The sequence below is a fragment of the Aethalodelphis obliquidens genome, unplaced genomic scaffold, assembly GCF_003676395.1.
Source record: "Aethalodelphis obliquidens isolate GAN/ISIS:26980383/991018 unplaced genomic scaffold, ASM367639v1 scaffold22, whole genome shotgun sequence".
Classification (NCBI taxonomy): Eukaryota; Metazoa; Chordata; class Mammalia; order Artiodactyla; family Delphinidae; genus Aethalodelphis; species Aethalodelphis obliquidens.
This window is the reverse complement of record NW_020837966.1, coordinates 6,350,193-6,374,520: the sequence shown is the minus strand read 5'-3', so window position 1 is coordinate 6,374,520 and position 24,328 is coordinate 6,350,193. Positions and strand designations below refer to the sequence as shown.

The 24,328-nt window shown below is 37.0% G+C and overlaps 1 protein-coding gene across 4 annotated transcripts in view; it reads left to right on the top strand.

Moving 5' to 3' along the window:
- Positions 1-24,020, top strand: part of DENND6A (DENN domain containing 6A) — a 49,384-nt gene extending 25,364 nt beyond the window's left edge. For 2 of the 4 annotated variants that reach the window (XM_027121155.1, XM_027121154.1), the window contains exons 6-20: positions 1,016-1,121; positions 1,726-1,805; positions 2,896-2,958; positions 3,752-3,807; positions 9,481-9,603; positions 10,089-10,184; positions 12,237-12,331; positions 17,895-17,960; positions 18,049-18,113; positions 18,698-18,787; positions 20,582-20,635; positions 20,742-20,851; positions 21,414-21,516; positions 22,740-22,814; positions 23,287-24,020. In XM_027121155.1, coding sequence (XP_026976956.1) covers positions 1,016-1,121; positions 1,726-1,805; positions 2,896-2,958; positions 3,752-3,807; positions 9,481-9,603; positions 10,089-10,184; positions 12,237-12,331; positions 17,895-17,960; positions 18,049-18,113; positions 18,698-18,787; positions 20,582-20,635; positions 20,742-20,851; positions 21,414-21,516; positions 22,740-22,814; positions 23,287-23,418 — 1,314 coding nt within the window. In that variant the 3' untranslated portion in view covers positions 23,419-24,020. The remainder of the gene's footprint in view (positions 1-1,015; positions 1,122-1,725; positions 1,806-2,895; positions 2,959-3,751; positions 3,808-9,480; positions 9,604-10,088; positions 10,185-12,236; positions 12,332-17,894; positions 17,961-18,048; positions 18,114-18,697; positions 18,788-20,581; positions 20,636-20,741; positions 20,852-21,413; positions 21,517-22,739; positions 22,815-23,286) is intronic. The other 2 variants (XM_027121157.1, XM_027121156.1) reach the window with 2 other exon arrangements.
- Positions 24,021-24,328: the final 308 nt, after the last annotated feature.

The window sequence follows — 24,328 nt, the reverse complement described above, 5'->3', positions numbered from 1 at the left end:
ATGTGGGATCTTCCCGGACCAGGGATTGAACCCGTGTTCCCTGCGTCGGCAGGCGGATTCTTAACCACTGCGCCACAAGGGAAGTCCCTAGATTTTTAACTGCTATTGAATTTTGCCTTCCTGCTATCTCTGTACTATGACAGTAAGTTACAGTTATTGTATGAAACTGTCAAAACTCAGAAGAATCTGTTGAATTTTCACATTTTAGAATAAGGGAAAGAGTAAACAGATTGTAACATAGTAACATAGTTACAGCTAATAAAAGCCTGCAATATCTTTTTTTTGAAGAGCTAGTAAATATACTTGATCAACATCTTAGTCATTATTGTTCCCACTCTAAATGTACAATCTTTTTGTTTCTAAAGATATATATATATATATATATATATATATCAATTAATTCCAATTTAATCCCAGCTAACAGGGACACACCTTTACCTTTTGTAACCAGAACATGCCCTGACCACTAATTGATGCCTAATGGAAAGATAAAAAGTAGTTTTCAAGAAAATAGATTTTTAAAAAGTCAGCATAATCTATATCTGAAGTGGTCACAAACTATAAAGTCACAATTTCTAAGAATGTGGCTAAAACCATTGAACTCTAAAATGTAACAGTCATAGCTCTTTGTCAGAAAAAGCATCACAATTTGTGCTTTCCTTTTTAGGAAGAGTTTACCTAGCTAATTCCTAATATTGCTTTGCTGACAGCAATAGTAGCCAGACTTTGGAATTATCCAAGACATTAGTTTGTTTATAGGAAATTCTTTTTCCTGCGCAGCAGGAAAATCTGTGAATGTGTCTTTATGCTCTTAAAATGTAGTAATAAGGTTAAACTTCTGGTGTTCTGCCACTATAGTTTTATGTTTCTTTTAACCATCTACTGTAAAAGCCTTTTTATTTTAAAATCCACACTTTTCGCTGAATTTGGCTTGTTAATAATTGATTATATAAGAAATGGCAAACTAAAATTATAATCATTAAGAAATTAAACATTGTTTCTTTTTTCCCTCCAGTCCTTGGTTTTGATCAGCAAACTACCTTATATTCATTTTTTTCACACTGTGCTCAAACAGATAGCACCAGAGTATTTTGAAAAGAATGAACCTTATTTGGAAGCAGGTAAGTTAAACATTGTGTGAGTTAGGTACCTTTATGAAGGAGTTTTAAATTTTTTACTGGAAATGAATGAAAAAAAATTAGTTAAGAATTTTAAGGACTGTAAGATAGGAGAGAGAGGTAAAACAATTCTTCTGCCATATTTACCTACAAACACCAAAGATCCTATCTTTTATTTCTCCTTTTGCAGCACGGATGATGCCTATTTTTTAGGATAATAATAAACAAATATTGAGTTGCCAATTCTGATACTCAGAGTACTGTTAAACAGAAATCCTTATGTCACTCAATACAGAGAGAAGACATCTGCTAGGTGGTGTGCTTTTGTAGCTAATGTTAGTAGTAATAAATGAGTAGGAAAACTCCCTTTAAACCTAATCTGTTGCTTTCAAAACATGTATTAACCAATTTATATCCTAGAACATAGATGTATATCTGGTGAAATATAAGATATTTTCAGTACTTTTGCCTTTTATCTTCCATCCTTCCCAGTGTATTTTTTCTGCTATATAGAAAGCATAAAGTGGAGTTCTAACTTCTAATGTTCCATTTTTAATATTTTAGTATTTCCACTTATACTAAAGAAATATTTTACTATATTTTTCAGCTTGTAATGATGTTGATCGATGGCCTGCACCAATGCCAGGGAAAACATTACATCTGCCTATTATGGGGGTAGTAATGAAGGTAATAATAGCTTATATTTCATTTGTCTCCTTTTTTAGGAAGCTCACACATGAATTTTGATTTTAACTTCCTAATAACATTCAGTCCTGTTGTTGCTTTCACTTGTCATTGATGTGAGGAGTTACAAAGGTACCGCAATTTATCCTGCTGCACAGAACCATTAGTCACACAACTCCAGGGGTCACCAGTCCCATTTTCATCCTGTAGAGTTTACATGATGCTGTCATTCTTATACAATGCATGTGAATGTAAATGCCACCTCCTAGAATTGTGCAACTTCATGGCCCTCCAGAAATGGATGGTATTGCAGAACACTTGTAGAATTGAGTATGAGTTAGTAAAATTTAAAAGAAATTAGGAAAGCCATTGGTTCTTAGTCTTTTTTTTTTTTTTTTTAATACAGCAGGTCATTGGTTCTTAGTCTTAAGTGATCTTTTTAATGTGTATTTTCAGACCAACATGTCCATCCCAGGGTATTGTTCTCTACTAAGGTTTTTTTTTAATACAATGAATTAGCATTTTGCTCTCAGGCTTTGTATGAATGTGCTGTAAGTGCTTTTGCAATTCATTTTCAAGTTGAACTTATTTTTGGCAATGTTCTCTCTTTAGATGTGCTCATTTCTGTAGGACCTCTGTTCTGTTTTTTCCATGGGAAATCATCAAAAGTAGGTCTGGGTTGAGAGTTCTCATGGTTCCCTGTGAGATTTATCCCATAGTTTGGCAAGCTTGAGAGGGTGTGTTTGGGTGTGTGTATATTAATGAAGCAAAGATTGGAACAATAAACAGGAAGTGGTATGTAGTTGATGTCCTTTTCTGTTTTTCAGCACGTTTGCTTCTCAGTGGGTTAGTGATTTCTGTGTGTATGGGAATGTGGAGACCTTGGTTCACTTACCTTCTGTTGTGACTAAAAATAAATATGACTTTAGTTTTTAATCTGACATAAGTATTTTGTTTTTATGGCTTTTTAGGCATTGTTGAGTGTACCTTTTTAGCATCAGGATAGAGTGCTTCTGATCCCTCATTGTAGCAGGACTCGCAAGTTACAGAAAGGTCATTCTTTTGTAGCCAAAGTTAATTTCTTCTCTTTTAGGTACGGATTCCCACATGTCATGACAAGCCTGGGACAACTCAAATAGTGCAGTTAACTCAGCAGGTAGTGTGCTACTGTGGTAGAATAATCCAGCATATATAGTCTCTTTAACAGAAATTTTAAACTAGCAAATGTAGAGTTTCTTGGGTTTATGATACATTTCTGAATATCACTGAAATATCCTATTAAATAATTTTTAATGAATTGATAATAAGCTTCCTATTTTCCGATTTTTTTTTCTTGTTCTTTCTCTAGTAGACACTGGAGAACTCAGAATTTATACTGTAATTGTGAGGACAAGGAGAAAATTATCTTTTGAAAAATTAAACAAGGTTTAATTCTAACAAAACCTCTTACCTTAGAAGAGTGGTCAACAGACTTCTGTTTTTAGGAAACTTAATCAAAAGGATTCTGTAGTTATAATTGCCCTTCATTTTCCCCAAAGTTACATTTGTTCATGGGTGGGGATGAATTTTTCATTTGAAATGATTTAACTGTATATTAGCACTCCCATTTTCCTTTGAACTAAATAAAAATGGAGAGCAATAGGAAAACAAATTTTGCCTGTTATATATGTCAACTGGTATTATGGTAGTATTCATACAGTTGAGAATTAATCTAACATCTGACCACCGGATTAATGTTTTATCGGTGGAATCTATGTTGTCCTTGACCTGCTGTGTTAGGGGAGACTGTTAAGACCCATTCTCTTTGTAGCTGCTTCTGGAGGAAGAGACTCTTAGAAGACAGGGCAACATGGCTGATTGATTATGAGATAGATAGGCATATTATAAAAGTCAGTTTCTGGCAATTTGGGTGACATCTTGTCTATTTTTTTTTCTTTTTTATCTCTTAGGGAGACACACATATATCTGTTATTTTACCTACTGTTCATGAGGTGGATCTTTTCAGGTAAAGACTAAAAAATTTTGTTAACTGCCTTGTCTCATTGCTTTATGATATTGTTGTTAATTTCTTTAGAAAGTGAATATTCCCATATAAAATGTGGAAAAAACTGGAAGAAAATAGTCATGTTTCACATGTTGTAAATCAGTGGTTCATCCCTGACTGCATGTCAGTTGCTTTGACTACTAGGGAAATTTGGATATGGATTGGGTATTACATGGTAGACACAGATTATTTTTGTTTGGTTGGGTGTGAGAATGGTAAATAATTTTTTTTCTAGGGATGGCCTTTTTTGGGGAGTTGGGGGGAGTGGGTTGAGAGCATAAAGCATGATACTCCAGAATGGGAATATAAAAGTGGTGCTAAAAGAAGACTGTGATTTCCCTACAAACCCCTCATTTTAGTAATTCTACACTGCCGTTAATTTGATGTATACCACCAATATCTATTAAAGGTTTCCTCTCTTGAATATTTAATACTTACCTCCCCCCAATAAAAACTACTTTGTGTAACAGATATTACTAGCGTAATACAGAGGTTTCAGAGAATGCTTCATCTTGTAATTGTACTTCCTATCTGTTTGTGCCCTTGCTGATAGATAACATTACTATACTTCAGAGAAAAACTGATTTGCAACTTTGATGCCTTAAGGGCATCCCACTATTAAAGTCAGTTGGTCAGATGTTTCCATATAGGTCTTTTCCATTTTTCCTTTGCTTATTTTAAAATTACAAATATACATATATAATATATATAAATTATACATTTTAAAAATTATATATACTGTACTGATCACTTTTCTGTAAATTTGTGATTATTTCAAAATTTTACATATATAAATATTTATATAAAATTTATGTATCTGTATAAAATTTTGAAACAATCACAGATTTTACAGAAAAGTGGTCAGTATAGTAAACTTTTTTTTCCTAGAACCATTTGATGGTAAGTTGGAGACCTGATGCCCCATCTTCCCTTAATACTTTAGTGTCTGTTTCCTACAAGGAAGGACTCAATGCAACCAAAAAAATTGGGAAATTAACATTGATAAATTAATACCATCTAATACTAAGACCACATTCAAATGTGTCCAGTTGTCACAATAATATCTAGTTCAGAACCATCTGTTGCATTTAGATGTCATGTCTGTTTAGTCTCAGTGTGGAATAGCTCCTCAGTCTTCCTTTCATGGCCCTGACATTCTTGTGGATTACAGGACAGTTATTTTACAGGAAATTCCTCAGCTTGGGTTTGTCTGGGATTTACTCATAATAAGATTCAGACCAGGAGGTAGCACATAAGGTTGGCTTGCCTCATTGCTGATAATGTTCACTTTGATCTCTTTATTAGTGTGGTGTTCTCCAAGCTTCTCCATTGATAAATTATTCTTTTTCCTTTTGTAGTTAAATATTTTGTGAGGAGATACGTTGTGAGGAGATACGTTGAAGCTATACGTTGAAACTATTTATTTATTGTTGTGTAATAAGTTACCCCAATACTTAGAAGTTTGAAAGAACAAACATTATTTCACACAGTTTCTGAGAGTTAGGAATCTGGGGACTGCTCAGTTGGATGGTTCTAGTTCTAGATCTCTTGTGAGGTTGCAGTTAAGATGTCAGCTGAGGTTTTAGTCAGTTGGACAAGTGGGGCTGGAGGGTCTGCTTCCCTAGAAAGCTACTTTAGCTGTTGGCTGGTGGTCGCAGTTCCTTGTGACTGTTGGCAGGAGACCTTCATTTCCAGCCATGTGGACGTTTCCAAAGGGCTGCTTAAATTTTCTCACAACATTCAGCAGGTGATCTGAGAGAAAGCTGAAGTCACAATGTCTTTTATGACTCAGGCTTCAAAGTTGTATATTATTGGGACTTACCTGGAAGTCGAGTGGTTAGGACTCTGCGCTTCCACTGTATGGGGCGCGGGTTTGATCCTTGGTCGGGGAACTAAGATCCCACATGCCACACGGTTGGGGTGACTTTAGAGCACAAAAAAACCTCTGAGTGATTAAAGCTTAGGCCCACTAGCCAAAGCATAATATCACTTATTGATCCAAAAATTGATCAACGGAACAAGTTACCCTAGGGATAACAGCACAATCCTATTCTAGAGTCCATATTGACAATAGGGTTTATGACCTCGATGTTGGATCAGGACACCTCAATGGTGTAACTGCTATTAAAGGTTCATTTGTTCAACGATTATTGAAAAAAAAGTTGTATATTATTGCTTTAATTTACTCTGTTCATTAAGTGCAAGCCACTAACCCAGCCCACCTAAGATGGTGAGAAATAGGCTCAGTGCTTTAAAAGGAGTGTCAAAGAATTTGTAGAAATATTTTAAAACATTGCACCATGTATGTATATCTGTATGGATTTTTGGTTTCTTGTTTTATTCAACAGGTTATTAAAATCCATTATTCTCATCAGTTTTTGATGTTCAAATTGTCCCCAGTTTGGCCAGTGAGAATCCATTTCAAGCTGGCCTCTGTTTTTCTTTTTTTGTCATATCCTTTTCATTCTTGAAACACTAACTTGTTTGTTCCAGGCTTATCTTTTTTTTTCTAACTAAAAAAATTGATATATAATTCACATACATAATATTCACTCTTTCAAAGTATACAGTTCAATTGTTTTTAGTATATTCACAGAGTTGTGCAACCATTACTACTGTCTAGTTCCAGAATATTTTCATCACTCAAAAAGTAACCCTGTACCCCATTAGCAGTTAGTCCCCATGGCCTCTTCCCTGCAGCCCCTAGTAACCACTAATCCACTTTGTCTCTTTGGATTTGTCTATTCTGGACATATCATATAGATAGAATCATACAATATGTGACCTTTTATGTCTGCCTTCTTTCACTGAGCTTATTATTTTCATGGTTTATCCATGCAGTAGCATGAATCATTACTTCATTCTTTTTATGGCTGAATAGTATTCCATTGTATGGATATATCACATCCATTAATCCATTGAAGGACATTTGGATGGTTTCCACTTTTTGGCTGTTATGTATAATGCTGTTGTGAACATTTGTATATAAGCCTTTGTGTGGACATATGTTTTCAATTCTGTTGAGTTCCAAGATTATCTTGTATTTTCTCTTCCCCAGCCCTGGAATCAGCTACTTAGTAGAGAATAGGATTTAGAAGTCAAGATCTGGGCATTGGTTGTGCTCCTTGCTAAGGGAATATCCCTGTTAGTGGACAGAGCTAAGGAAAATATGTATCTGTAAATGCATGTATACATACACACTCATATATAGTATTTAAACACTTTTACATACATATTTATTTCTATATCCATATATATTGAAAACTATAAAGTCACACCAATACCCCTAATTCCACTCTACTTTTTTCCCTTTTCATATTTGTATTTCTTTTCTCTGACAGAGGAGCTACATCCTATTATCCTTGATTCATTTACTTATTTGATCGGCCCATGCTAGTAACCAATCTCTCGTCTCTGCTGCAACCTTCTTCTCTGAGCAAATGCCTTTCTTATCCTTCTTGGGCTCTGAAACTGCCCACCTGGCTGCTCTTCTTCATGGACACCCTCCTTACCCTGCTTAGGCCCTGCTCCATGCCTGATTGACCCCCCCACGTGGTTCCCCTCTTGCCCCAGTCCGGCTTCCATACCACACGTTAGGCCACCTCTCTTTGTGGATGCCATCCTCACCCTGTCGTGCTCTGACTCCCAGTGCCAAGCCAGCCCCCACGTGGATCCCTCCTTTCCCTACTTGTGCTTCTACACCTTACTGCAGGCCACCCCTCCATACGTTCACCCTCATTCCCCTGCTCTGACACCCCACCATGGACAGCCTCCCCAGCCCACTCTGGCTCTGACCCTCTGCACCTGCTGCCCCTCCACGCCCCTCACAATTCCTGGGCTCTGTCACCCCAAATCAGATCACCTGCACACATGCACACCTTTCTCACTACATTAGAGTTCCAACACCCCCACGACAAGCCACCTCCTCCACATAGATGTCTGCCTTATCTCACACAAGTCCTGATACGCTCTTCAGGCCAGCAGGGCTCTCTTTCCCTCTTGGCAGAGATGCCTACCATGCAGTGTGTTTTGCTGTAGGATTGAATTGTTTAGGAAGGAAGGAGGAAGAGCTCCTTTGCCTTATCCTTGAACTGTTTATTGTTTTTATTTTTGGTTTTTTGCCCTTCCTTCACATTTCTCTTCTTGCCTTTGAATAGTTAAAATGAACTTTCCCTAATTTCCATCTCACAAATTTGTTTCATATTTTTACACTTAAAAGTTACTTGTATTTTTTCCCTTTTCTTTCTTGTGTGTGTATGTTTTCAGGTAGGTAGATTGGTTACTTTTTTTTTTTTTAACATTTACTTTATTTATTTGGTTGCACCGGATCTTAGTTGCAGCAGGCGGCATCCTTAGCTGCAGCACGTGTGCTCCTTAGTTGCGGCTAGCAGGCTCCTTAATTGTGGCTTGCCAGCTCCTTAGTTGTGGCATGTGAACTCTTAGTTGCAGCATGCATGTGGGATCAAGTTCCCTGACCAGGGATTGAACCCGGGCCCCCTGCTTTGGGAGCGTGGAGTCTTAACCACTGTGCCACCAGGAAAGTCCTTTGGTTATGATTTTTATAAATAGATAATGTAGTTTTTTTTCCCTCTAATATACTAGGAAAAATTTTGACCCTACTAGGAGGAAATTACTAAATAAGTAAAAGTTATCAAATTAACTTAGGCTAGATAATGTACCAGAGTTTTGTCCTATAGGCTTCTGCCTAATTCCAGGGCTACTGTAAAAATATGCAACATTTCTGTAGGGGGAGGATCTGCTTAGGAAAGCATTCTGTCGTTTGGTGTTAGAACACCTCCTTGTGATTTGTTTTCCTCATTCTTTAATATTGAAAGCATTGACTTTGAAATTAAGTACATCCAGTAAACATCCTTTGGAAAATTAATTTTTCTTGTTTCCTTCAAAATAGAGTAGAAATTCAAATGTAACAGCAATATTGATAAACTAGATATACTATATGGTATAATAATTTAATAATTATTTTATATGCTTTTATCATTTGTTAGCCATTCTATGTGTCAATATATTACATTTAATTTTGTAAAACTTGGAACAAGTAAAATTGCTATATATTTTTGTGTGGATAAAAGGAACTTATATCTATGTGCATCACCATATTATTATTATTATTATTTTTTGCCTGCGTTGGTTCTTCATTGCTGTACGTGGGCTTTGTCTAGTTGCAGTGAGTGGGGCCTACTCTTCGTTGCAGTGCACGGGCTTCTCATTGCGGTGGCTTCTCTTGTTGCGGAGCTCGGGCTGTAGGCGCGTGGGCTTACAGTAGTTGTGGCTCACGGGCTCTAGAGTGCAGGCTCAGTAGTTGTGGAGCACGGGCTTAGTTGCTCCGCGGCATGTGGGATCTTCCCGGACCAGGGCTCGAACCCGTGTTCCCTGCATTGGGAGGCGGATTCTTAACCACTGCGCCACCAGGGAAGCCTGGCAGATGGATTCTTAACCACTGCACCACCAGGGAAGTCCGCATCACCATATTCTAAATGAATTTGTATATCAGGTCAAGGTACACATAGCTGGAAGAATTGTATCAATGTGAAGTTTTTAGAATGATTATATGGGAACTTAAAAAAAACAGGGATGGATAAATAACAGTGTCTCTGCTGCGTAAACACCTTTCAGGTGTTTCTGCCCAGTTTTCCTTCATAGTCAGATGCTTTGGGAGCTGGTGCTGTTGGGTGAGCCCCTCGTGGTCATGGCACCGTCACCATCAGAGTCGTCAGAGACTGTATTGGCACTTGTTAAGTGAGTATATTTGGTTCCTCATGGTGATAGTTGCAACAGTTTACCACCTGTGATATGTTTGCACACTCATTGCATTATCTACACAATAATCCTGTAAGAAGGTAGTGCTCATTATAACACCATTTATTGATGAGAAAATTATTTCAGATTCCATGTTTTTGTTTTTCTGGGCAATAAGCACATTCATTCACTTACATAAAGTTAGCACCTGATAAAAATCAGTTGTGTGAATGGTCAGTGTCTAGAAAAAGGTATGTAGCTAATGAATGATAGAGCCAGAATTTCACCCCGTCTTCTGCCCCAAATCCAGTGTGTTTTTGGTATGCCATCTACATTACATTTTTCCATTTGTCTTTCTAGTTTCCTGAAATGAGTTATAGATAGATGATCCCACTGGGGTAAACTCTGTGTTTAGATATTTCATAGTTATTGAGTAGGGCCTTTAATTTCTGTCCTTTGTTTTACATGTTATTCTTGCTCTGCAGCTGTATTTCTCCATTAAAGTACTTCAGTGATTTCCGACCTTATTTCACTATTCATGATAGTGAATTCAAAGAATATACCACCCGTACTCAAGCCCCGTGAGTAAACAAAATAACTTTTATTGACCAAGTATTACCTTTATAACCAAATTATGTAGAATTATTTTTGGTAATAATTGAAAAGTTTAAATTTTGAACTTTTGGCAGATTGATTTTATAAAGGAAGCTTTGAGGAGCTGCTGGTAATAATTTCACATTTCAAGAGTCATTATCCTATTTTCTTTGAATGATCTTATTTGTTAGTGGAAGCTGTATTGTCTTCCGCTAATTAATAGCTAATTCCTCTAATTTAATAGCTATCTGACTACTTTTACTTCTATCTTTGTTCTTTACTTCAGGACCCCTTATAGCATCAGTTATCTCTTCTTGCTCTGTAACTTCCTTTTCCTTCTCCCTCTTCACTGAATCAGCATATAAACATATAAAAATTCTTCCCAATCTGTAAAAGGGGAAGAAATATCTTACCTTTCCCCTTTAGTTCCTGCTCTGTTGTTCACCTTCTTTTCATAGCTGTTTCTAGAATAACAACAAAAATTTCCATTTACCCTCTCCACTTCTTGGTTTCCTGGTTGCTTCTCAGTTCGTTGCAGGTTGATTTCTTCATCTCTGCTGAAGTTCTTGCCAAAGTCATCAAGACCATTCTCACTGCCTTGAACCTGTGGGCACATTATTGCCCTGTTTTTCCTGCCTTCCCTTTCTTGTAACACTTACTCTATTGACGTTGAAAACATTTTAATCTTTGGTACCGTCTCACCTGGCTGGTGCATCTCAGTCTCCTGTGCAGACTTCTTTTTCTCTGCCAACCGCTTAAATGTTGGTGTTCTCCAGTATTGTGTTCTGGGTTCTGATTTCAGACTGATATTTCTTTCTGTACAGTCTTATCTGTACCCACAGTCTCTGTTAACACCTATATACTGATGACTGAAATTTATCTTCCTAGTTCAAATCTTTGCAAGGTCTCGACCTCTGTCCAGGTTTTTGTTGTTGTTTTTTTATCGTATTTGCCACCTGGACATCTTAATGGCACCCAAAATTAAACGTGTTCAAACTGAATTCTTTTTGTTTCCTTCTTTTCTTCCCTAGTTCCATGCCTCTTCCTACTTCATGAATGGTGCTTCTTTTCACTTAGTTATCAAAAACCTAAATTGTCGTAAATTTCTCGTTCTTAATGTGCTCCACGTGAAGTTTTACCAAATTCTGTCAATTCAACATCCTAAAATATCTCTCATAACATTTGTTATCTTCTTTCCAGAGCTCTCTTCCTAGTCTTACTACCTCCAGTCTTTCTCGTATTTGCTGTTGCTTTTCCCAAACCTCTTCCCCTTTTTGCACAGCATCTTCCAAATTTCCCCCAGAGTGATCTTTCTAATAAGTACATTTTTGTTCATGTAGCATTCTTCCACTCAGTTCTCTAGTAGCTTCTGTTTGCCTACAAGATAACATCTGAATTTCTTAGCATATTAACTTGGTACTGAATCATCTGGCCAGCATCTGCCCATCTGCTTTCATTTCTGACTATTCATTCTTCCTGCTTTGTGCTCTAGGAATGCTGAACTATATGTAGTTTTACAAACAGACCGTGATCTCACTTCATTGCTTTGCACATACTATTCATTCTCCTGCATCACATTTTCTTCCGTTATCCACCTGGCAAAAGACTCCTGTTCATAACTTATATCATGTTATATATCAACTATCCTTCAAAAAAAAACCTCCTGTTCATCTTTCATAGCTTTGTGCAAATGTCATCTCTTTGGTGAGGCTGTCCCTTAATCCCCTGGTAGACATAGTTTCTCCTTTGTAATAATTGTACATTTTATACCACCTTCACTGTATTCTAATTTCTGGTATCATAATTGGTTATGTATACCGCTTTTCCTGTGTGCTTTTAGAAAAACTGTGTCTTTTCATCTTTATATACCTAGTGCTAAAAATGGTGCCTGGAATGTAGTTGATATGTGGTACCAGTGAAGGAAAAGATTATCTTAGTAATCTTTGAGTAAACAGTAGTTCACTCAAAATAAATTGTAAACTGATGGAACATTCATTTTTTTCCTCACTTTGGTTTTGTTTTGTTTTGTTTTAATGTAGGCCCTCAGTCATATTAGGAGTAACCAACCCTTTTTTTGCAAAAACACTCCAGCACTGGCCACACATTATTCGGATAGGAGACCTTAAACCTGCAGGTAAAGTATAAACTTGGTGTTCTCGTTTTAGTATGTAAGGTGGATGAGCAGGTTTATTTCTTCCTTTGTTTTCACTGCTTCGTTACTTTTTAATTATGTTGATGGCAACCTTCTTTGAGGCAACTTGAATAAAAGCCTTTGGAGAAGAGCATAGCTTCCAGCTAAAATATACAGATTCTTATATGTATAACCCATCGTGTCCACCTACCAAAAAAATGCATAGAGGACATCCATAGATGTCCTTTATCAAGTTGAGGAAGTAGCCCTCTGTTCCTAGTTTGTTGAAAAAGATTATAATGAATTGGTGTTGAATTTTGTTAAATGCTTTTTCTGTATCTGTGGAGATCATCGTGTACTTTTTGTCCTTTATTACTACAGTATACTAAATTAATTGATTTTTTATGTTAAACCAACCTTATATTCCTTAAATAAATCCCTTTTGGTTATGGTGTATAGTCCTTTATTATTATTATTATTAGTTTGCTAATTTTTTTTGAGGATTTTTACATCTTTATCCATGAGGGATATCCTTTTCTTGTGATGTCTTGATAGCTAATATTTTTGCTGCTCTGAGAATCCTCTTCAGACAGGTGAAGTTACCATTTAAAAGTAGGACCTAGGACCAAGGGAGGGAAGGGGACACTTCTTGAGTTTATTTTTCAAAATGGGCGTAAGGGCATATATGGAATATTAATTACACTTTATTTTTTTTGTTTTTGTGGTGCGCGGGCCTCTCATCGCTGCGGCCTCTCCCGTTGCGGAGCACAGGCTCCGGACGCGCAGGCCCAGCGGCCATGGCCCACGGGCCTAGCCGCTCCACGGCATGCGGGATCCCCCCGGACCGGGGCACGAACCTGTGTCCTCTGCATCGGCAGGCGGACCCCCAACCACTGCGCCACCAGGGAAGCCCTACACTTTATTTTAAGCAGCCTATTTTAGGGATGAGATGCTGTGTTCCCTCTGATTATTTCTGTCACCAGAGTATTTGGACCATATCATATAGAAAAAGGTATCACTTTTTCTACAGGAGAGTGATGATGTTGTATGGAAACATTATGTTTTATAGATCCTTAGTGGTCATTGAGGAGTGGATGGTAGAGAGTGTCAGTGTCCTCAGTTTGGTCCTTGTTCAATTAGCAGAGGTGATACGTTGTGAGCAATGATACCAGGGGTGTTTAAATGATTTTGAGCAAGACTGTAGTACCTATTTCTGGGACTGGATTGTGTCGTTTGAGCACAGGTCTTAACAGATGTGCAAAATTTCATTAAGTTTAGTATGTTTATGATACTTTTTCCCACTTATCTTAAAATTTTTTTATTATAGCAAAATATATATAACATAAAATTTACCATTCTAACAGTTTTGAAGTGTACAATTCAGTGGCATTAAGTACATTAACAGTGTTGTGCAACTGTCAGCCCTATCCATTTACAGAACTTTGCATCATCTCAAACAGAAGATCTGTAGCCATGAAACAATAACTCTTTATTCCTCTCATCTCCCAGCCCCTAGTGAACTCTATTCTAATTTCTGTTTCTATGAATCATACAGTATTTCTCCTCTAGTGTTTGGCTTATTTCACTTAGCATAACATTTTCAAGATTCATCCATGCTGTAGCATGTATTAGAATTTTATTCCTTTTTTTAAAAAGCTGTGGTAAAATATACATAACATAAAATTTACCATCTTAATCATTTTTTAAGTGTACAGTTCAGTGGCAGTAAGTACATTGACATGGTTGTGCTGCCATCACCACCATCTATCCACAGAACTCTTTTCATTTTGCAGAACTGAAACTATTGCACAGTAGCTCCCTATGCATTCCACATCGCCCCACCCCCCACCCTTGGCAACTACCATTCCACTTTCTGTCTCTGTGAATCTGACTACTCTGGGTATCTCATGTAAGTGGAATTCTACCTACTTGTCCTTTTGTGACTGGCTTATTTCACTGAGCATAATGTCCTCAGAGTTCATCCATGTTGTAGTATGTGTCAAAATTTCCTTCCTTTTTAAGGCTGAAAAATATTCCATCATATGTATATACCACATTTTGCTTATCCATTCATCTGTTGATGGATACTTGGCTTGTTTCCATCTTTTAGCTATGTGAATAATACTGTGAACATGTGTGTACAAATATCTCCAGTCCCTGCTTTCACTTCTTTTGGGTATATAGTCATCCCTTGGTATCAACAGAGGATTGGGTCCAAGACCTGCCACAGATACCAAAATCCGAGGATGTTCAACTCCCATAGTTGGCCCTTTGTATCCACAGTTCCACATCTGTGGATTCAGCCAACTGCAAATCTTGTAGTACTGTATATATTCATCAAAAAAAGAAAATAATCCATGTATAAGTGGACCTGGGCAGTTCAAACCCATGTTGTTCAAGGGTCAACTGTATACCTAAAAGTGGAATTGCTGGACCATATAGTCATCATGTTTAACTTTTTGAGGAACTGCTATACTGTTTTCACTTTTCATTCTCACCAGTGGTGCACAGGATATCAACTTCTCCACATCCTCACCAACACTTGTTATTTTCTGTTTTTTTGATAGTAGCCTAATGGGTGTGAGGTGGTATTTTATTGTAGTTTTGATTTACATTTCCCTGATGATTAGTAATATTGAGCATCTTTTCATGTTCTCATTGGCCATTTCTATGTCTCCTTTGGGGAAATGTCTTTACAAGTCCTTTTCCCTTTTTTTTTTTTTAATTAATTAATTTATTTTTGGCTCTGTTGGGTCTTCATTGCTGCGCACGGGCTTTCTCTAGTTGTGGTGAGTGGGGGCTACTCTTCGTTGCAGTACGCAGGCTTCTCATTGCGGTGGTTTCTCTTGTGGAGCACGGGCTCTAGGCGCGTGGGCTTCGGTAGTTGTGGCATGTGGGCTCAGTAGTTGTGGCTTGTGGGCTCCATAGCGCAGGCTCAGCCGGTTGTGGCGTACAGGCTTAGTTGCTCTGCAGCATGTGGGATCTTCCCGGACCAGGGATCGAACCCGTGTACCCTGGCAGTGGTTAAGGCAGATTCTTAACCACTGCACCACCAGGGAAGTCCACTTTGCCTGTTTTTTAATTGGGTTGGTTTTTTCGTTGAGTTGTAGTTCTTTATATTCCGGATACTAATGCCTTATTAGATGTATGCTTTGTAAATGTATTCTCCTGTGGGTTGTCTTTTCACTCTCTTGATAGTATCCTTTGATGCGCGGAAGTTTTTAATTTTGATGAAGTCCAGTTTATCAATATTTTCTTTTATTGTCTCTGTTTTTGGTATCACATTCATGAAAATCCATTTGTCTTTTAATTTATGAGTACTGGGCATATATCTTGGGATATATTTCTTTTCTACCATTGATCTCAAGACTAGGACCACTGCATATGCTACACAAGTTAGGAAACACAACAGCTCTGCCTAGGATCCTGGCTTTGAAAATTGAAGACTATCTGAGAGGGTCAGTAAAACTGCAGATAAAGTATGTTCTGTAGGACCAGCAGGGAAGGCATAGCAGAACTGAGATTTTGCTCTCCTGGGCCCAGAAGTTTGTAGCTTTATTAGAAACATATATATAGTTTTAACCCTGCAGAGGGATCATTCCTCTTGCTATAAAGGGATTACTTCTTATGGGTTATACCTAGTTTTAGTTCACCCAAATCCTATTAAATGAAGAAATGTAATGCTAGGATAATGGTACTGAACAAGCATTCCTCAAAGAGAAAGTAATTCTACTAGTGTATATTGGATCACATTATAAACTGAATTTCTAACCAGAAATTAGGTTTGATGATTTAATCAAACGTAAACCATTTGACCTAAATGTAGAAGATTGTTATGCAAATGTGCAGAACATTATTAATTTAATAATGTTAAACCCCTCTCTTATGTGCATGTACATAACAGACATTGAATAAGTATTTTTTAATTAAAATAAACATCTGTAATTGTAGGACTTCAGTTCATTTTCTGGCATTCTTATTTTATTTTCCAGATGTATTTGACAAATACCATTTAACTTTTTTTGGCAATAAACAATGTATCTTTATGACTAGTTTTCTTTATGTCTATTATGTACTACAGTGTAAGAATTATAGTGGCTAGGGTTAGAGTTCAGTATGCATCTTACACCTGATGAGGTCCCTTGAATCAGGTCCCTTTGGGTTCTCAGAGTCAGAGGCAGATAGTGATTTGAATTTAGTTATCTGTAGAGTTAAATATGTATTAATTCCGCACTTTAAGAAAAAAAAGTTTTACAAATCTTCTGACCAAAAGCTACTCTGAACTCTGGAAAGCAAAACCGTGAGATAACATTCAAGATGAGAGACATTCTCATAAGAATTAGTATGTGGGGACTTCCCTGGTGGCGCAGTGGTTAAGAATCCGCCTGCCAATGCAGGGGGCCAGTGTTTGATACCTGGTCTGGGAAGATCCCACATGCCATGGAGCAACTAAACCCATGCGCCACAACTACTGAGCCTGTGCTCTAGAGCCCGTGCACCACAACTACTGAGCCCGCGCGCCACAACTACTGAAGCCCGTGCGCCTAGAGCCCCTGCTCCTCAAGGAGAGAAGCCACTGCAATACGAAGCCCATGCACCACAACAAAGAGCAGCCCCCTCTCACCGCAACTAGAGAAAGCCCGCGTGCAGCAACGAAGACCCAATGCAGCCAAAAAATAAATAAATAAATAAGAATTATTATGTGGGAATATATAGAATAAGTTGACAAAGTAAAAACTGTGAGCTAATAAATCAGAAACATTCCAGAAACCTGAGTGTTTCTGGACTCTTTCCTATTGTTTCTCAGTCTGTCCCCAAAGCCTCTTGTTTTTAAATCTCCGCCACAGAGCTACAGTAGCTCACTTTCTTCTCTTTCCTTGCTGCACATGTCTTCAGATTTTCTTTCTACCCAGGAGCAGTATTCAACAAAGCATACATTTCATCCTGTAATCTTTTCTCTCTTTTACTTCATACTCCTTTTTGCAACACAGCACCCCTGCTTAGGAGTCCAGAGTCCAGTCCACCTGTGGCTCAGGCCTGTGGTTGTGGCTTCCACTATCACCACCTGGTGGCAGTGTTTTTACACTGCAAAAGCAGAATTTGGGGCGGTACCAGAAAAAAAATCTTTGAATACTACATCTTCATACTAACTTAGGAGTTGCTTTCAATTCTCTTTACTCTTAAATGGTATTATATTTGGCATCATATTCAAAATGGTATCTTATTCATGTTTCATATATTTAGCACAAAGATTTTAAATTTTAAGTTGAGTGACAAAAAGGGAAATTTTAAAGTAGTGATAGATATTAATGAAAGATCAAATATCCATTTTATATAATTTACACAATTGTTTCTGTAATGCTGTTATATAGCCCAGTGTTCCCTTTATCCAGTTTTAAAGTACTAGGAATAAACTCTTAAATATTCACTGATGTTAAGAATACCTTAGCTACAGCATCCCTGACTAAGTACATAACAGTTAGTGGATTATCAGTCTTAGAAAATTCCAGTTTTGTGATATGTGAAATTCAAATAACTATAAGAATCTTTGTGATGTTTCCTTCAGGTGAAATTCCTAAGCAGGTTAAAGTGAAAAAATTGAAGAACCTAAAGACTCTGGATTCTAAACCTGGTATTGACTTTTATTAATTTTTAAAACACATACTATATGGGTAAATGGGTCATACTGCTCACCTCATTTTCTTTTCTTTACTTCTTAGGAGTTTATACTTCTTATAAGCCATATCTAAATAGAGATGAAGAAATCATGAAACAATTGCAGAAGGTGATTACTTGCTCATATTATTAATTTAAATTTCCTTACTCAGGTATGCAGTATCCAGTAAAGCAACATGTGCTTTATGTACAATAATATGAAAAGAGGTCTTTCTGGACTCTGGACTTTGAACCAAAGCTTCATGAAAATCAGGAGACTAATGTAGCAGCAATTATGGGCTAGAAATATGGGACTGCAGCTACCAACCTAGTGCCAATCTTCCTGAAAACTTAGGAGTTATAGTGAGAAAGTCGTGGACTGTACTATGAGGTAGCTTAACACCTAATAGGATAGTTAGCATTTTTTTAGAAAATGTAAATATTGTTAATACAACAAGTATGAAATAAATATAGTCTTTGTTGTGAGCTAATATTTTAAGGTATGGGATGAATGTCTTATATTTTTCTCTAAGGATTTTTTTACAGGATATTGCACAGTGAACTTCACATTAAATTACTTCAAGATGAAGTTCTAGGGTTTTTTTCCTATCAAGTAAAATACATATTTACATATCAGCTAAACTTCTATAAGCATTCATTGTTTTGTATTCTCTGACACTAGAGTATAGGTTCTCATTTTTTTCCTCTTTTAAGGGTGTACAACAGAAGCGTCCTTCTGAGGCTCAAAGCGTTATTCTCCGACGTTATTTTTTGGAACTGACACAAAGCTTCATCATTCCATTAGTAAGTTAGCATACGTATTTGCTTAATTTAATGCTTTGTTGAAGGGCACATGAATGTTTTTTTCATCCACCAAAACTTTATCTTAAATTGTTTTGCTTGCTCGTGTGTGTAGTGATTAAAATAGAGCCCTTTGCAAGACACCTGAATTCTTTGTTCTGGTATTAGCTGTGTAATTTGGTAAGTCACTTCCTTTCTTTGACCCTCAATTTGTTTATCTGTAAAATGTGGCTGATTACACTTTCCCTAAAGACTTTTCAGGGTTGTTGTGAATCTTAAATGAGATAAGTTTTATGAAATATTATATAATTATTGAATTTTGTACCTTAAAATGTTCTACTGGAGCTTCTTTCTCTGATGTTATTTATTTATTTATTTATTTTTTGATCGGTACTTTTTATTTCATGCTAAGAGAGTCAGATTGTGCTCCCCAAGCAGATGGGGAGGTTTTAAGCAGTGATGTTGTATGCTCATATTTCCATTTCGTCTGAGGTATCAGGACAAAGCTTGAACTGGTTGAAGGAGGCATTGGGGTAGAGATGAGGTTGAACATTTTAGGATTCTATTATTAGTCCAAGATCCTACAATAGTACCTATTCCTTGCAGAGCATACCCAAGACTTCCAATATTTCATTCCCAGGATACTGTGCAGGTGAAAAAACATGTTTACTGATTATACTTTCTAAAGAATTAAATAGCAACTCCCTAGGATCATGGTCTGGGCTAAATAGATTTCACTGGGAAGAAGAACTTCACTATGCAGAGCTAAGCAGGTGCTTTCTTAAGACTGCCAAGCACTGGCGCTAGAGAGCAACAATTTGTTTAATTCTCCTAACAACTCTATGAGGTAGCTGCCATTATCATCTGCATTTACTGTAATGGAAAGAGCAGAAGTTTTCAAATCTGATACTATTTTCTTGAGCACAATTTGATATGATACCTGTGAGAATGTAGTTCCGTGATGAAGTTCCTTATCTGTCTTGTTCATTACCTTTCCTCAGTCTGTCACATGATAGCACTCAATAAATATTTATGAAATAAATGACTAGATGATATAATTATTTTTTGAAGTTCAGTGGAACATCATGTTAAATTACTAAAAGTTATGCCTCACAGTATAAGGCAGTACCATGATGTGGTCCTAGTCTGGAGACTGCATCAGAGAGAGACTCGTGTAGTTGTTAATGTAATCTATCTAAGAATATTATAGGAGGGCAGTCTGGAAATCTTTGCTATTATACTTTGGGAAGAAATATTTTTTCTTAGTCTATAGATGTCAATTTATTTTGTTCCATTTAAATCAACTTGCTTAAGTTGATTAAGTGAACTTTACTGTAATGCTTAATTAAGAGCATGGGCTGAAGTCAAGTAGACCGGAATTCAAGTTCAAGCTGTGTGAACTTGGGCAGGTTACTTAGCCTTTCGAAGCCTCAGTTTCCCAGTAATACCTGCCACAAAGGATAGTTGCAAGAGTTAAAAGAGATCACGCATGTAAAATGTTGAGTACATTTTCTGGCACACAGTTACTCAATAAGGTTAATTATTATCATTAAAAATAGGTAGTTCTTTGGATTATCTGAGATTTAGTTAAATTTTTATTGGAAGTCTGACTTCTCAATTCAATCTAAATTTAGTGTATCTATTGAGACTGGTGATGGTGTTGTTGATGTCCATTGAAAGAGCATATGATGAAAAACTTGGAAGCCCACTTTTTTTAAGTAGGTCAGTTTAAACATTTTTGAAGACTCTCTCAGTAAGAACACCTGACTTTGACTAACTTTTTTTTCTTGGACTTAGGAAAGATATGTGGCAAGCTTGATGCCTTTGCAGAAAAGCATTTCTCCATGGAAGGTATAAATATATTCAGTTAAATTCCTATTTGAGTTGTCTAACTGCAGTTAACTTCTGTGAATATATCCATTTTTAATTTTAAAATACAGTGTGTCATGTTTTCTAGAGTCCACCCCAATTAAGACAGTTCCTTCCAGAAGAATTTATGAAAACACTTGAGAAAACAGGACCTCAGCTGACCTCTAGAATAAAAGGCGATTGGATTGGACTTTACCGGTTGGTCCTTTTTTTTCTATTTCATCCATCTATAGAGCTTTATTTAAAAATGAAACAAAAAACTGGGCTTAAACATATCCTTTTTTTTTTTTTTTAATTTTTTGGCTGCGTCGCGTCTTAGTTGCAGCATGCAGGATCTTCATTGCAGCGTGCGGGCTTCTCTCTAGTTGTGTTGTGTGGGTTTTCGCTTCTCTAGCTGTGGCACAGGGTCTCCAGAGCGCGTGGGCTCTGTAGTTGCAGCGCACGGGCTCCAGGGCTTGTGGGATCTGTAGTTGTGGCGTGTGGGCTCTCTAGTTGAGGCGTGTGAGCTCAGTAGTTGTGGCGCACAGGCTTAGTTGCCCCACTGCACGTGGGATCTTAGTTTCCTAACCAGGGATTGAACCCTCGTCCCCTGCATTGGAAGGCAGATTCTTTACCACTGGACCACCAGGGAAATCCAACATATTCTTTTTTTTAAAAAATTACATTGTTTCACATGGTTCTCCTAGCTATCGGTAGAAAAAGTATTGAGAGGAAGTTAAGTCATAATCAAACTTTGCTTTTTAAAAATTTATTTTTACAGGCATTTTCTAAAATCTCCAAATTTTGATGGTTGGTTCAAGACCCGGAGGAAGGAAATGACCCAGAAACTGGAGGCACTCCATCTGGAAGCTCTTTGTGAAGAGGTTAGAAAACAGCACGTTTGTGTGATGATTAACAACTATTGAAAATAAAGTTATTCATAGAGGCTGAAAGGTTATATCCATATCCACTACTTTATAAATAGTAATAGCTAACTTTTCCAGATCATGTGCCATGTGCCAAGGACTGTGCAGGTGCTTTAAATGGACAGTCTTTTAATCTTCATAGTTCATTGAAGTAGGTGTGTTATGATCTGCGTTATGAGACACTTGAGTGATTAATTGAGACAATTGAGTGATCCATTAATCAATTAAGTGATTTGCTTCAGATCACATCACTGCTAAGTAGTGGAACCAGCAGTGTGCTCGAGCCCACTTGCACTGGCTCACAAGAGCCAGCCGTGTGCATCTCTTCCCAGCTCTGTATTCAGTGATCTCAGGTTGGTAGCTTGAAATCAGCTACAGAGGGAGAATTACACCACAGCAACTGGCAAATGGTATAAACCAGGAACTTTTCCTGAGAGCCAGTTGTTAAATATTTACTAGCATACCACTGGATGGAGTTAGAATTCAGATCCGAGCAGTCTAACTCAACACCTTTTCCACCATGCGTTATTCACCTTTCCCAGTTATTAATATATTTTTCCTGTATTTGGACTTTTTCGTATTCTATAATTTGTCAGCAGACTATTTGAAATTAAGCTACTTTTAAAAATATAAAGGATAGTCTCAATTTGTGTTTAGCTTGAGGTGGGCTAGCCTCAGTGTTAACTTTCTAATCATAAACTCTCAGTGACCGGTTTTCAGAGAAAGAATACCATGAAGGCAACCACAAATAAGCCCAGGAAGAGCTTATTTGAAGATGCAAAGTTTGTATACAGTAATATATTCATGTTCGCAATTATCTTGATTTGTTAGTTGATGTACCTTATAAATTACTCAATACTTAGTGGAGTTAGGGGTTAGTATCGTACCTTAAGTTCCAATTTTGTTTCTCTTGATTGATCTAAAAGGGCCAGAAAGGAATTTCTTCCATTGTGTTTTACTTCTGAATATTAGACAGTCATTCTGGCTAATGTCAAAAAGTATCTGATTCACATTGTCAGAATATTATGTACAGAATTATACTATAATGCTATGTCTGGGTTAAATACCCTGTTCTCCTTTTCCTTCCTGTCCTTTCTTCCCAGTAGCCTTGCCTATTGAAATAGAACGATTTGAATATTGTTTTGAGTATTTACTGATTTGAGATTTGTTTATTCTTCTAGGACTTACTTCACTGGACCCAGAAACACACAGAAGTAGAAACAGTAGACCTTGTATTGAAGCTAAAAAACAAGCTGGTATGTAGCCAAAGCAGCCAAAGATCTGTGAAGTTGTTTTGCTCTTATTTGAGGTGATAGCTTTGATGTATCACAGAAGTAAATTTTTAAATGAGAGGACTTATGATTGGTCAATTGATGGTAGATCTGACTGAAAATACTTGGTCACTCAAGCAGATCATAATGAAGCCATATATTTTTTTTAGTTATTTACATGGAGTCTAATGAGCTTTACAAAAAACATTGTGACTTATATTTAATACCACATGGTCTGCGTTGATATTATCTATTAATTTACATGAAGTCTTTTTTCGAGCTCAGCAATTGTATTGTTAAAGTGGCATGTTCTTTGCTTTTTTATAGATTCTGTAAATTCTGGTCTCAGTCTGAAGTTTCCAAATCTTTGACCATTAAAACTGTTTATTTAGAGAATAAACTGTATTAATACAGCCTCAAAAGGTAATTTAAATGCTTCCAAATGTTCCTTATATAGTTGCAGGCTGATCGAGAGCATTTACCTGTGAAACCTGACACTATGGAAAAGTTACGGACACATATAGATGCAATTATTTTAGCATTGCCAGAGGACCTACAAGGCATACTGCTCAAAACGGGCATGACATGATATTTGCCAGGATTTTCCAGCCAAAAGGATTGTACATCATGAAGCATACTGACACTTCAACCAGACGCCCAAGATCTCTCGGAGCGGAAAATAGCCGTGAATGCTAGCTACAGGGTTGAAAGACTATACTGTATAAACAGACCTTTTTAGTGCATTAGTTTTAAAAAAATGGATATCTGTGGTGGTTCCACTTTAATACTGAAACACCAAAAGGCATTTCTATATTTTTAATCATGTTCTAAAGTGCTCTTATGAGAGACCTGTGGGGCCATCAGTTTAAGCGATTCCAAACTGCAGTGCTGGCATTGCAGATATTTTTTTAAATTGGTGCTTCTCTGCCCAATCATGATAAAACTCAGGGGGATATAAAAATGACATTCACACTGGCTATCTTCTTAAGAAGAAGGAAAAGACTGAACTGTCAGACTGTAGTTAGGAGTGATTAATGCTTTTGTAGTGCCTTCCGTTGTCCTACGTGTTTCACAAAGCCCAGCTGCTAGTCTTGAAGCTTTTTCTTAACGTGATTATATGTAGTTTTTTATAAGGCATTCTTTTGAGTAATCATTGCTTAAAAATATGTTTTTTGCCTCCCATTGTGTTCATTATTAGTGGCATTGGTGTTTTTTTTTTCAATTGTCATAGAGGTTTCATTTCATTATTTTCTATACCAGTTTCAAATTTAATCTGTTTCACCAAAGGGAAGAAGACATCTAGTATTAATTATGGAAGAGTTTATTTCCTCTTACCTTTGCTAATTGGGCCCAAGTTAATTAGCTTGTCTGTTTTTCAAAGACATTCTAATTATAAACCTCATAATCAGCTACTTTTTAAAACAACTATTCTTATTTTAAAGGCATTTGTAAAACTTTTTTTTTTTTTTTTTGCGGTACGCACTGCTGTGGCCTCTCCT